This window comes from Octopus sinensis, unplaced genomic scaffold, assembly GCF_006345805.1.
Source record: "Octopus sinensis unplaced genomic scaffold, ASM634580v1 Contig09256, whole genome shotgun sequence".
NCBI lineage: Eukaryota > Metazoa > Mollusca > Cephalopoda > Octopoda > Octopodidae > Octopus > Octopus sinensis.
The window spans coordinates 2,274-16,385 of NW_021831732.1; the positions used below are offsets into that span (position 1 = coordinate 2,274).

The window sequence follows — 14,112 nt, forward strand, 5'->3', positions numbered from 1 at the left end:
CTCTGTCTTTTAGGCCCTTGTGGGTAGTAAAGAAATAGGTATTTCGTCTGCCGCTACATTCATCATCATCATCATCGTTTAACGTCCGTTTTCTGCGCTAGCACAGGTTGGATGGTTCGACCAGGACCTGGGAAGCCAGGGGCTGCACCAGGCTCCAGTCTGATCTGGCAGTGTTTCTACAGCTGGATGCCCTTCCTAACGCCAACCACTCTGCGAGTGTAGTGGGTGCTTTTTACGTGCCACCAGCACAGGTGCCAGGGGAGTCTGGCATCGGCCACGATCGGTTGGTGCTTTTAACGTGCCAAGGCGGCGCTGGCATCGGCCAATTCTGAGTTCAAATTCCGCCAAGGTGGACTTTGCCTTTCATCCTTTCGGGGTCGATAAATTAAGTGCCAGTTACGCATTGGAGTTGATGTAATCAGCTTAATACCTATGTCTGTCCTTGTTTGTCCCCTCTGTCTTTTAAGCCCTTGTGGGTAGTAAAGAAATAGGTATTTTTTTTTTACCCATTAACCCCTGAGTTCAAATACTGCTAAGGTCAGCTTTGCCTTTCATTCCTTTGGGGTTGATGAAATAAAGGACCGACTAAATATACTCAAATTAATGGAATTGAGGAACCTCTTCCACATGAAATTCCTGACCTTGCACCAAAATTAGAATTATTATTGTTATTATTAGCAAAAGCGATTTCCTTACCTTTCATCACCAAAGTATAACTTTCTGAGCAGAAATAGTAGTCACAAAAACTCCAAGTCAAATCTTGTTCAGTGACATTATGGATCAAAAGAGTTGAGCTGTTACCCTTGTAATGAACTTCATAATTTCCTTTATTCTCACAAGTATCTACACATTGAAGATAATTAAACTCGTTAACCCACAAAACTGGTGTTCCAATCAAGCTTGATTCGATATGAATAGTAGCATTTTTTCCTAATACAACTGGTGCTGAAATAAAAAGGTAAAAGTCAATATTATTGATTTGTTTCCCATATGAAAGATTTCTGTTTTTTTTTGTTTTTTTTCATCATCATCGCCAATTTAACATTTATTTTTCCCTACTTGGGATCAGAGTTTTCTTTGTGCACAATTGGATGCACTTCCTGTCCTAATAGGTACTCGGACTGCATAGGCAGTCCAATATCGCCTCCGCAGGTGGCTGCGGAGGTAATCTTTATATATAAAACTAAAGTTGTGTGTGTGTCTGTCTACTCCGATTTAGATTCCTAACTACTCCCACATTTTGCGGTGCAGTTTAACCAAAAGCGGGTATCTTATAGTCATGATTCATATCGAGCCCTTCTGGGTTTTAGCGCGTGTCTACGATGAGTCTACGATTTAAAAAAAAATTTACGTTCATTTTTCCGCATTATTAACGCATTGTTGCTCAGTTTATGTAAGGGAAGTAACTCTCTAAAAATGCTTATATAGTTATTTCCCTTACAATGCCGAGCGATACTATTAGTAGAACATAAAATTCTATCAAGGGTCATAGCGACCTTTGACAAGAAAGAGTTTGCTTTCCTCTTCACGGGCCCCAACTTGTCGGTGCAGAGTTGTCTGCAGGTGGCAAGGCAACTTGCTTGGGGGCTCCGATGAGGAGGATTCACCTTATTTCTATTGATATTTTTGTATTCGAGGGCTTGTTGTGTTCAATTGGATGTTCTTCCTGTCCTAATATCCCAGTTTGTTGAATAACAAAGAGCCTGGACATGCTTTACCTAGTAAACTGGAAACAAACGACCCCATATAAACGAGCCTTTTGTTTACTAAGATTGTGCAGAGTAAGATACACCCTTGTCACCCATAAAGTTAATCAAGTTGTACAGAAATTTCTATGCCACTGAAACCAGGAAACTGGCCCTTATGAGCCTGGCATCGCTTGAGAAGGAAATCAAGTTGTAGTCAGATGTTACAAGCATAAAGGAGAGGCCTTAAATGTGATTGACCAGGTCAAGAAAGTTATAATTAATTAGAAACAGAATTAGACTTGATGAGATGCAGTTTGATTTTCTGCCAGGAAGAAGGACTACTGCTGCCATCTACTGAGTAAAACAACTTCAGATGTATTTAGCTAAAAAATAAATCATTTCACTTGGCATTTGTTGACTTGGAGACAGCTTTTGACAGGATATGGAGATCTCTGAGGAAGCTAGGAGTTGACAAATGGCTTGTGAGGGCTGGATACGCCATGTATAGGGGTGCTGTAAGAGTTAATACAGCAGACGAAGGTGACGAGCTGGCAGAACCGTTAGCATGCCGGGCGAAATACGTAGCTGTATTTCGTTTGCCGTTACGTTGTGAGTTCAAATTCCGCCGAGGTCGACTTTGCCTTTCATCATTTCGGGGTCAATAAATTCAGTACCAGTTACGCACTGGGGTCAATATAATCGACTTAATACCTTTCTCTGTCCTTGTTTGTCCCCACTGTGTTCAGCCCCTTTTGGATAGTGAAGAAATAGGTATTTCGTCTGCCGTTATGTTCTGAGTTCAAATTCCGCCAAGGTCAACTTTGCCTTTAATCCTTTCGGGGTCGATAAATTAAGTACCAGTTACGCACTGGGGTCAATATAATCGACTTAATACCTTTCTCTGTCCTTGTTTGTCCCCTCTGTGTTTAGCCTCTTGTGGGCAGTAAAGAAATAAGTATTTCGTCTGCCGTTATGTTCTGAGTTCAAATTCCGCCAAGGTCAACTTTGCCTTTAATCCTTTTGGGGTCGATAAATTAAGTACCAATTATGCACTGGGGTCGATGAAATCGACTTAATTTGTTTGTTTGTCCCCCCTGTGTTTAGCCCCTTGTGGGTAACAAAAAGAAATAAATACAGCAGTGAATTTAAGTTCCGGTAAGATTTCACCAAGGTTCCGTTCTCAGTACCTTCCTATTCATCAGTGTGCAGGCACATGGCCTAGTGGCTAGAGTTGCGGACACACAGTCGAGGGATCACGGGTTCGAATCTCAGACTGGGCGATGTATGTGCTTATGAGCAAAACACCTAAGCTCCACGTTGCTCTGGCAGAAGGTAATGGCAAACTGATCAGAAAAGGAAATAAAAAAGTAACCAAAAACTCTGAGTTAAGGGAAAGAAACAGAAGACAGAATTGGAAAGAGTGTCTAGCGTAAAAGGAGTTTGTAAATCCATTTACCGTTTTGGGTCATCTTATAAATTTCTATTCTTGTCGAATCTGTAAAAGATGAAAACAAAAAAAGATGACAACAAAGAAAAAAGATGAAAACAAAAAACGATGTAAACAAAAATTTTTGAGTTTCAGATTTTACATTCAATCAACAGGATTCATCATCATCATCATCATCGTTTAACGTCCGTTTTCCATGCTAGCATGGGTTGGACGGTTCAACTGGGGTCTGGGAAGCCAGGAGACTGCACCAGGCTCTAATCTGATCTGGCAGTGTTTCTACAGCTGGATGCCCTTCCTAATGCCAACCACTCCATGAGTGTAGTGGGTGCTTTTTACGTGCCACCGGCAAGGCTAGCAATGGCCATGATCGGATTGGTGCTTTTTACGTGCCACCGGCACAGGTGCCAGGCGAGGCTAGCAATGGCCATGATCGGATTGGTGCTTTTTACGTGCCATGGCACAGGTGCCAGGCGAGGCTAGCAATGGCCATGATCAGATGGTGCTTTTTAGGTGCCACCAGCACAGGTGCCAGGCGAGGCTGGCAATGGCCACGATCGGATTGGTGCTTTTTACGTGCCATGGCACAGGTGCCAGGCGAGGCTGGCAATGGCCATGATTGGATTGGTGCTTTTTACGTGTCACCGGCACAGGTGCCAGGCGATGCTGGCAACAGCAACGATCAGATTGGTGCTTTTTACGTGCTACCGGCACAGAGGCCAGCTGACCCGGTTCTGATGGTTCTCTTACATGCCACCGGCGGCACTGGTATCACAACTACAATTTCCAAAAGTATCATTATAATTCATTTCCTTACTGTTTATTTTCAGATGAAATATCCCTCCTTCGACGTTGTCGTCTAGAAATTTCCAAGTCAAACATTTGTTAGTTATTCTCCTCATCCAAAGAGAAGACTTGTTGCCACTCTGACTCACTTGAAATTCAGTACCTTTGGCACATGATCTATCGCACTCGTACTTCTTATTGCCACAAGACCACACAGCCGGTCTCTTCATGTTTTCAATTTCAATAGAGAGGGTGGCACTTCCTCCGAGTATTTCCCCTGAAATAAAGAAATCAAGATGTTTACTTCCTAGTTACATGGGTCCAGGTTCAGTCTCACTTAGTGGCACCTTGGGCAAGGGCGTGCCACTATAGTCTTAGGACAACCAAAGCCTTGTGAGCAGATTTGGTAGGTGGAAACTGAAAGAAGACTGTCGTGTGTCTGCATGTGTGTGAGTGTGTCTGTGTACGTGTGTGGTTGTGTGTGTTTCAGCAAAGCAGTTCAGCAAAGGAGACCAACAAAATAAGTACCAGACTAAAAATTTCTTCAAGGTAGTGCCCCAGCATGGCCATAGTCTAATGACTGAAACGAGCAAGTGACCATCATGCTTGAATGGATCAGAGTTTTCATTTCTAACAGTAGGATGCTCTTCCTGCCACTAACCTCCATCTGTTTCCCAGTCTATAGATCAGTGGTTTTCAACCAGGGTTCCACGGAACCTTAGGGTTCCGCCAGTACAGTCCAGGGGTTCCGCAAGAAGTTACAAAACTGCTGAAATCGGCAGTAATTTTGAATTCTCCTGTGCAGATATGTGTGCATAAGACTATTAAATTATTGCACAGGGGTTCCTCGAACCAGTGGAATGTTTCCTTGGGGTTCCGCTCCAGCAAAAAGGTTGAAAAGCCCTGCTATAGAATAACAAACAGCCTGGATATGTTTTATGCAGGGAACTGGGAATAAACGACACCGTATAAATGGGCCTTTTGTTTACTAAGATTGTGCAACACAACAAGATTTTGTGGTGAACTTCAAGCAAATGACATCGCTGGGAAAACCATATTGTTGCAAGTAGCCATCTTTAAATAAGGGGCCAATTTGACGTAACGTCGTATTGCCGAAGAAATATCATTGTCGTTTTTCCATTGGTTAATATAACTGCTCATATAAGGATTCTGTGGAGGCGCAATGGCCTAGTGGTTAGGGCAGCGGACTCGCGGTCGCAGGATTGCGGTTTCGATTCCCAGACCGGGCGTTGTGTGTGTTTATTGAGCGAAAACACCCAAAAAGCTCCACGAGGCTCCGGCAAGGGGTGGTGATCCCTGCTGTACTCTTTCACCACTCTTTCTCCCACTCTTTCTTCTGTCGGCCTGCTCGCTTAGCCAGCGGGGTGGCATCATTCGAAGGCTAAAACAATGTGAACGCATTGTGACCAGCGATGTGTAACAACATCTGATGGTCTGGTCGGTCACGTGATATAAGGATACTAAAAGTTACTTAAAGAATATTGGTATGTAATTTCGATTCTTTAAAGTCAAGTTGAGCAGTTATAAAAACCCGGGATTTTGGGATGTAATTAAACCCCACGACACTCACTCCTTTGAGACATTGGGGATTTTTCATGCCATGTCCAAGGAAAATCCAACAATATAGTAAAATAAGTTTGTGGCATATTTTAACTTCTAAAACACCATATCTACCCAGTGCTGCCCTCTAGTGCAATGGTTCTCAACCATTCTTCACCTATGGACCCCTTTGTTTCCTATTATACTCAGGTGAACCCTTATAACCATTTCAGGTTTAAAACATCCTAGTATATTCTTATAATCAAATATTTTGGATCTTTTTAGTTTGAACGGCAGTTTTTTCTAGCGGTGTCATATGAAATTGTCACCCATAATTATGACCCTAGTATCGATCTATTGCATTTCAATCTGTTTTAGGGTTAGGGGTGGGGGGAAGGGTATCTTTTTTTCTTCACAAATGTAAATAAACCCAATCTGTTTCTTAAACGAGGGACATATTCATACGGCACAGAATGTTTTTTTTACCTCAATGGACGTCATTGATTGGTTGAAATTGAAGAAATTGAAGAAAAACAACAAATATCTTACAAACTATAGAATTTTCTCAATAAAGCCAAGAGAAGAAGATGTTTTATAAACACATTCTTCCAGTATACGGAGTTTAAAAGTGTTTAGCTACCTAGAAATTATTTTTAAAAACTGCCGGTCAAACCAAAAAGATCCAATATTTTTAGGAATTATATAACAAAATTGTTAAAATATTTTGTGTACTGTAAAAATATAACCCATTAATTGTACATAAATTTTAACAACAAAATCCTATATGGACCCCCAACAGCCATATTGACCCCGGTTAAAAACCACTATTCTAGTAGATTCCTCAATGAGTGATTCTGGCTCATTGGCCTTTATCAATGGGAAACTCCAGAGAAAGATAAACCTGAGCAGATTCAAAGCTGTTGTTTTATCTAAAGAGCAGTCACTATCAGTGACTGAGTTGTGCTAGTGAACTGCCTGGTTGGAATAAATGTTTTAAGAAATCAAAAAACACAAATGAAACAGTGAATAAAATTTATGAGTTGAGTTAAAGAAATAGAAGAGAGAATTGAAAAAGTTGTGTCTAGTTTAGAAGGCGAAAGGGGATAAGGCAATCCACTTACCACTTTGGGTGAAATTTTTAACTCCTTCTGATCTCAAATCATTTGGACTTGCCAAATCTGTGGAAGATGAATACAAGGACTTTTGAATTTCAGATTTTACATTCGATCAACAAGATTGTTTCCTATTTCTGTTACGATAATTAAATAGTAATTAACACGAGTAGATCTAATTACACATTATATACTGTACCACTGGTATGTTACTCCATACTCCTATTAGCAATAATCTACATAAACCTAACTTATACACTTAATCTAAGAAGCTCACACTTACGAACCTTTCAGAAAATATACGCGTGATGAGTTTTTCGTACTTACCAGCACTAAGTTATTTAAATGCACCCGAGCACTAAACATACTAGTCTGGCACACTACCCCCACCATAGCTCTATGTCACGCTGGTGAGACCCATATATTTCATAATTATTGGTGCTACCTTGTTCATGGCTACTGTATATATATATATATATATATATATATATATATATATATATATATATATATATACCCTTATATACAATTAGATATATATTATAGCTAAACTACCCATAGTTGATACATTTACCTAAACACAAACACCCCCAACTGCATCTAGAACTGATATAGTTTCTTCCCTAAGACCAAAATAGAGCACCCCTTTTAACTACACCCAAACAACACCATTTTAGATGAAAATAATGGTAATATGAATGAGATTAAAGAAATGAGTAATTATCTTAACGAAATTACATGAATTAAATTATAGGCGCAGGAGTGGCTGTGTGGTAAGTAGCTTGTTTACCAACCACATGGTTCCAGGTTCAGTCCCACTGCGTGGCACCTTGGGCAAGTGTTTTCTACTACAGCCTAGAGCCGACCAATGCCCTGTGAGTGGATTTGGTAGACGGAAACTGAAAGAAGCCTGTCGTATACATGTATATATGTTTGTGGGTCTGTCCCCCTAGCATTGCTTGACAACCGATGCTGGTGTGTTTACGTCCCCGTCACTTAGCGGTTCAGCAAAAGAGACCGATAGAATAAGTACTGGGCTTACAAAGAATAAGTCCCGGGGTCGATTTGCTTGACTAAAGGCGGTGCTCCAGCATGGCCGCAGTCAAATGACTGAAACAAGTAAAAGAGTAAAGAGTATGAGAGATGAAATTAAAATTATATTTTGGAAGGGACATTTTCAGTGGTTAGTTAATGAAATCAAGCTGTTAGTAATGACCCCCTTCGGTCAGACACTGACCATGGGTTTGCACCTAGAGAGTTACCCTCTGAGGCACAAGTCTGGGCGAGGTTGTTTTATGGAAGACCAGCAGTCGCCCATGCATACCGGCCTCCCCTCTCCACATCACCGATGTTGTCCAAGGGAAAGGCAAAGGGGCCGATACAGCTTGGCACCAGTGACGTCGCAACTCATTTCTACAGTTGAGTGAACTGAAACATCGTGAAATAAAGTGTCTTGCTCAAGAACACAACACGCAGCCCGGTCCGGGATTCGAGCTCACAAACTCACGATCGTAAGCTCGACGCTCTAACCACTGAGCCATGCGCCTTCAAGCTGTTAGTAAATAATATATTTAAAGTGTTAATGGCGAATGAAGTCAAGGAGTGGAAAAGAATGAGATGAATCGTAGCTTCGCTTCTCAAGATTGTTTGGAGGAGGAATCGGATGTCGGCAGAAAAAAGCAAAACTAAAGCAAAAACGGAAGAAAACTTACAAAAGCACCATGAAAACAAAAAGATCGACTTTAAAGGGTCCATCTGAAAAAATAATTTTGGAAAATATGCAAAAAATTGTTAGCATGCGAGACAAAATGTTTCGTGGTATATCGACCGTCTATATTCTCTTGGTTCAAATTCTGCTGAGGTCGACTTTGCCTTTCATCCTTTCGGGGTCGATAAATTAAGTACCAGTTACGCACTGGGGTCGATGTAATCGACTTAATACCTATGTCTGTCCTTGTTTGTCCCTCTGTGTTTAGCCCCTTGTGGATAATAAAGAAATAGGTATATTGACCGTCTATATTCTCTTGGTTCAAATTCTGCTGAGGTCGACTTTGTCCTTCATCCTTTCAGGGTCGATAAAATAAGTACCAGTTGAGAACTCGGGGGGGGGGGTCAATGTAATCAACTTACCCCCACCCCTCCCCCAAACTTGCTGGCCGTATGCCAAAGTTTGAAAGCAATGTTACAAATTTAGTTGTTACCTTAATTCAAGGGCAATGCATGAATATCATCATCATCATCACCATTTAACGTACATTAATACTTTTTGATAGTTATATATATGTATAAAAAAAAATATATAAATATATATAAAATATATATAGGCGCAGGAGTGGCTGTGTGGTAAGTAGCTTGTTTACCAACCACATGGTTCCGGGTTCAGTCCCACTGCGTGGCACCTTGGGCAAGTGTCTTCTACTATAGCCTCGGGCCGACCAAAGCCTTGTGAGTGGATTTGGTAGACGGAAACTGAAAGAAGCCCGTCGTATATATGTATATATATGCGTGTGTGTGTTTGTGTGTCTGTGTTTGTCCCCCTAGCATCGCTTGACAACCGATGCTGGTGTGTTTATGTCCCTGTTACTTAGCGGTTCGGCAAAAGAGACCGATAGAATAAGTACTGGGCTTACAAAAGAATAAGTCCCGGTGTCGAGTTGCTCGATTAAAGGTGGTGCTCCAGCATGGCCGCAGTCAAATGACTGAAACAAGTAAAAGAGTAAAAGAGTAATATATATATATATATATAATTTTTAAAAATTTTTAATCAAAATATAAATAAAAATATAAATAAAATAATAATAATAAAAATAAATATAATATATATATATATATATATATATATATATATAAAAATCTATAAGTATAAATTAATATTTTAAAATATTTTTAAAATTTTAACTTTAAATTTAATTAATTTAAATTTTGAATTTTATATATTTTGTATATTATATTAATTAATTTAAATTCACTGCTGTATTTATTTATTTTTATTACCCACAAGGGGCTAAACACATGGGGGACAAACAAGGACAGACAAACAAATTAAGTCGATTACATCGACCCCAGTGCGTAACTGGTACTTAATTTATCGACCCCGGAAGGATGAAAGTCAAAGTCGACCTCAGCGGAATTTGAACTCAGAACATAAAGACAGAGGAAATACCTATTTCTTTACTACCCACAAGGGACTAAACACAGAGGGGACAAACAGATTAAGTCGATTATATCGACGCCAGTGCGTAACTGGTACTTATTTGATTGACCCCGAAAGGATGAAATGCAAAGTCGACCCCGGCGGAATTTGAACTCAAAACCTAACGGCAGACGAAATACCTATTTCTTTACCACCCACAAGGGGTTAAACACAGAGAGGACAAACAAGGACAGACAAACGTATTAAGTCGATTATATCGACCCTAGTGCGTAAATGGTACTTATTTAATTGACCCCGAAAGGATGAAAGGCAAAGTCGAACTATCCTGTGTATGAATTAACAGCTCGTAACAGGAACTTATCATGGTGCGAATATAAGCGGTTTCGTGGAATTCGAAAAGGAAGTAGTTACAACACTTAACTTGCCGTTGTCTGACATAACAACCCTAGAAGTTTGTTCCCTTTCGTCTACGGACTGAATTACCTGGATTATAAACTCTGAATTGGACCTGATACTTAGGTGATTATGGAATTGTAAAAGTCTGGGACTCCTTAAGAAGTAAGTCAATCCTTATTTTGTGTTTTATTTACTTTGTTTAAAAAATTGCCAAAAAATTATTTACTTTGTGTTTTGGGGCGAACCTTCGGTATAGGTACACGTGTGGCTTTGTTCACATTTCTGAAGATAACAGAAACCCTTTTTTCTCACCCCTAACTCTAACCCTAACACAAACCCTAACCCCCCATATATAAAAAGATACTTTCTTGAAATGTATTCGGTACTTCAGGTACTTACAGGGGTACCTATACCGAAGTTACGCCTAACAGAAACCCTTTTCTCCCACCCCTAACCCTAACACAAACCCTAATCCCCCATATATATAAAAAAATACTTTCTTGAAAGGTATTCGGTAGTTCCGGTACTTACACAGGTACCTATACCGAAGTTACGCCTTACTTTGGTTTAAGAAAATAATTTACTTTGGGTAAAAAAATATTATTTATTTTGTGTTTTGTTTACTTTGCGGCGTAGTCCCTAAAAGTCTTTGTAAATGAGAGGGAACTATAACATAAAAAGATATAGGGTGTTTAAACCAGAAATCCGTCTGGGCATTCTTTGATGAATTTTCTCGCAAATACCATCCGCAGTTTGTAAATTACGGCGAGTTGGCAGAATCGTTAGCACGCTGGGCGAAAGTTCAAATTCCGCCGAGGTCGACTTTGCCTTTTATCCTTTCGGGGTCGATAAATTAAGTACCAGTTCCACACTGGGGTCGATGTAATCGACTTAATCCATTTGTCTGTCCCTGTTTGTCCTCTCTGTGTTTAGCCCCTTGTGGGTAGTAAAGAAATAGGTATTTCGTCCGTCCTTACGCTCTGAGTTCAAATTCCGTCGAGGTCGAATTTGCCCTTCATCCATTTAGGGTCGATAAAATAAGTACCAGTTACGCACTGGGGTCGATATAATCGACTTAATCCGTCTGTCTGCCCTTGTTTGTCCCCTCTGTGTTTAGCCCTTTGTGGGTAGTAAAGAAATATATATTGGAATTTGATTTGGAAAAAAAACCCCACTTCCTCCTTTTTTCTTCACTCTGACAAATATTGAAATTTTTTCAATATTTTCTTCCCATTTATAGCAGAAATTCTTTTATGCTATTAAGAAAAATTATTTTGAAAATTTGTAATATTTATCAACTTTAAAACTTAACGGTTATGGGATATGCTAGAAACAACAGCCAAATTTCCCTTAAATGGCACACCTTCTCGTCTGAAAATATTTACTTTTTTTTTTATTGAAAAGATTTATTTATTGTTATATTTCGGAATGGTCATTTTGCCAGTTTAGCCAATTAAAACACACGCACTATATATTTGATGGGTACTAGTCGCGTAGACTGGACCCGGTTTGCGCACACGCGCATCCGCGCTAGCCAGTCGTAGGTAGTCGATATATACGTGTTTGTCCCCGCAACATTGCTTGACAACCGATGCTGGTATGTTTACGTCCCCGTTAATTAGCGGTTCGGCAAAAGAGACCGATAGAATAAGTACTAGGCTTACAAAGAATAAGACCTGGGGTCGATTTGCTCGACTAAAAGGCGGTGCTCCAGCATGGCCACAGTCAAATGACTGAAACAAGTAAAAAAAAAAAACTGGTAAAAAAAAATCCCCTTACCTTAAAAGAGTTAATTAACAACTCTAACGTTTTTGGAATGAATTGAATATGGAGATCAGTGTGTGTCTTTTAGCCAGCTTCTTGTGACTCCATAGATCATGACAGCAAACTTTTGTTTCGAATGAGAAATTTGCATTGTGTAAACTAATATATTTCGATTTCGCTACGCATGAACGAAAGAAAACAAAACATTTGCTGGTAAAAGTGTCAACAGATAAGAAAAAGTGAGAGGAGGACTGTGTTCTTAAAATATCTGTCCAGATAATAATCAAACTAACAACCCTTCCACTTTGCCAGGTATATATATATATATATATATATATAGGTGTAGGCGTGACTGTGTGGTATTAAGGCGGCGAGCTGGCAGAAACGTTAGCACTCCGGGCAAAATACTTAGCGGTATTTCGTCTGCTGTTACGTTCTGAGTTCAAATTCCGCCGAGGTCGACTTTGCCTTTCATCTTTTTGGAGTCGATTAAATAAGTACCAGTTACGCACCAGGGTCGATATAATCGGCTTAATCTGTTTGTCTGTTCTGGTTTGTCCCCTCTGAGTTTAGCCCCTTGTGGGTAGTAAAGAAATAGGTATTAAGTGTGTGTGTAGGTGTGGAAGCACATGGCCTAGTGATTAGAGCAGCGGACTCACGGTCGAGGGATCGTGGGTTCGAATCTGAGACTGGGTGATGTGTGTGTTTATGAGCGAAACTCCTAAGCTCCACGCGGCTCCGGCAGAAGGTAATGGCGAACTTCTGCTGACCCTTTCGCCACAACTTTCTCCCACTCTTTCCTCCTGCATCTTGCAGCTCACCTGTGACGGACCGGCGTCCGTCCAGGTGGGGAACCTATACGCCAAATAAACCGGGAAACCGGCCCTTATGAGCCAGGCATAGCTCTAGAAGGAACAAATAATGTGTGTATGCGTGTGTGTGTTTTGTGTTTGTATTTAGCAAAAGCAGCTAGAATACTAAAAATCGTCCATTTTCTTGTTTGATTTTACGTTTTCGTTTTTCGTTGTTCTACGTTTATTTGTGGTGTCCTGTACTCATATATGCATGTATGTATACATATAGATGTAGGTATGTACATATATGTATGTATGCATATGTTTTATTTATTAAATTGTTATATATATATATATATATATATATATAATATATATATATATATATATACAAATTATTACATTATATAAAAGGGCTTAGTAAAATAAATTACTTTGCCGCATACTGAACTCATTAGAAATAGCAGCTAAAAAAAACATTTATAAAACTATTTCTAATACTTAAAGAAAACCTCTCTCATATAGTGTATGAGAGGATCTTCAAAAGCGATAGGAGGCCGAAGGAGTATGCTCCCACTTTCAGTGTTTTCAAATCCAAACCAGGGAGTTCTGAGCTGATGATAGAAATGTCGAGTTTTGACTAATCTTGAAACGTACGTTCTCAAATAACCTTTGCATCTGATTTTTTAATGTCTCTACCCCCCATACTTCCGTGAGTTGAATTGAGCAAACACTATATGAGAGAGGTTTTCTTTAAGTATTAGAAATAGTTTTATAAATGTTTTTTTTAGCTGCTATTTCTAATGAGTTCAGTATGCGGCAAAGTAATTTATTTTACTAAGCCCTTTTATATAATGTAATAATTTGAATTCGCCTTAAATGGTCCCTTTGCATACTGAACACTTGGTGAAATTGATTAATTAATTAATTTTACCCTCAATTGTTGAAATTATATATATATATATATATATATATATATATATATATATATATATATATACATTCTCTTTTTTCTCTTTTTACTTGTTTCAGTCATTTGACTGCGGCCATGCTGGAGCACCGCCTTTAGTAGAGCAAATCGACCCCGGGACTTATTCTTTGTAAGCCTAGTACTTATTCTATCGGTTCTCTTTTGCCGAACCGCTAAGTGATGGGGATGTAAACAGACCAGCATCGGTTTTCAAGCAATGCTAGGGGGACAAACACAGACACACACACACACACACACACATATATATATATATATATATATATATATATATATATATACATATATACGACAGGCTTCTTTCAGTTTCCGTCTACCAAATCCACTCACAAGGCATTGTTCGGCCCGGGGCTATAGCAGAAGACACTTGCCCAAGATGCCACGCAGTGAGACTGAACCCGGAACCATGTAGTTGGTTAGCAA

At 39.6% G+C, this 14,112-nt stretch overlaps 1 protein-coding gene across 1 annotated transcript; it reads right to left on the reverse strand.

Moving 5' to 3' along the window:
* Window positions 1–515: 515 nt before the first annotated feature.
* On the reverse strand, window positions 516–12,039 carry LOC115228040. The gene is made up of 6 exons (XM_029798713.2): window positions 11,923–12,039; window positions 8,306–8,348; window positions 6,603–6,659; window positions 3,953–4,198; window positions 3,145–3,183; window positions 516–945 (listed from the first exon to the last, which is right to left on the reverse strand). The coding sequence occupies exons 2-6, from the start codon at window positions 8,346–8,348 to the stop codon at window positions 596–598; spliced, it is 735 nt and encodes a 244-aa protein (XP_029654573.2). The 5' UTR covers window positions 11,923–12,039; the 3' UTR covers window positions 516–595.
* Window positions 12,040–14,112: the final 2,073 nt, after the last annotated feature.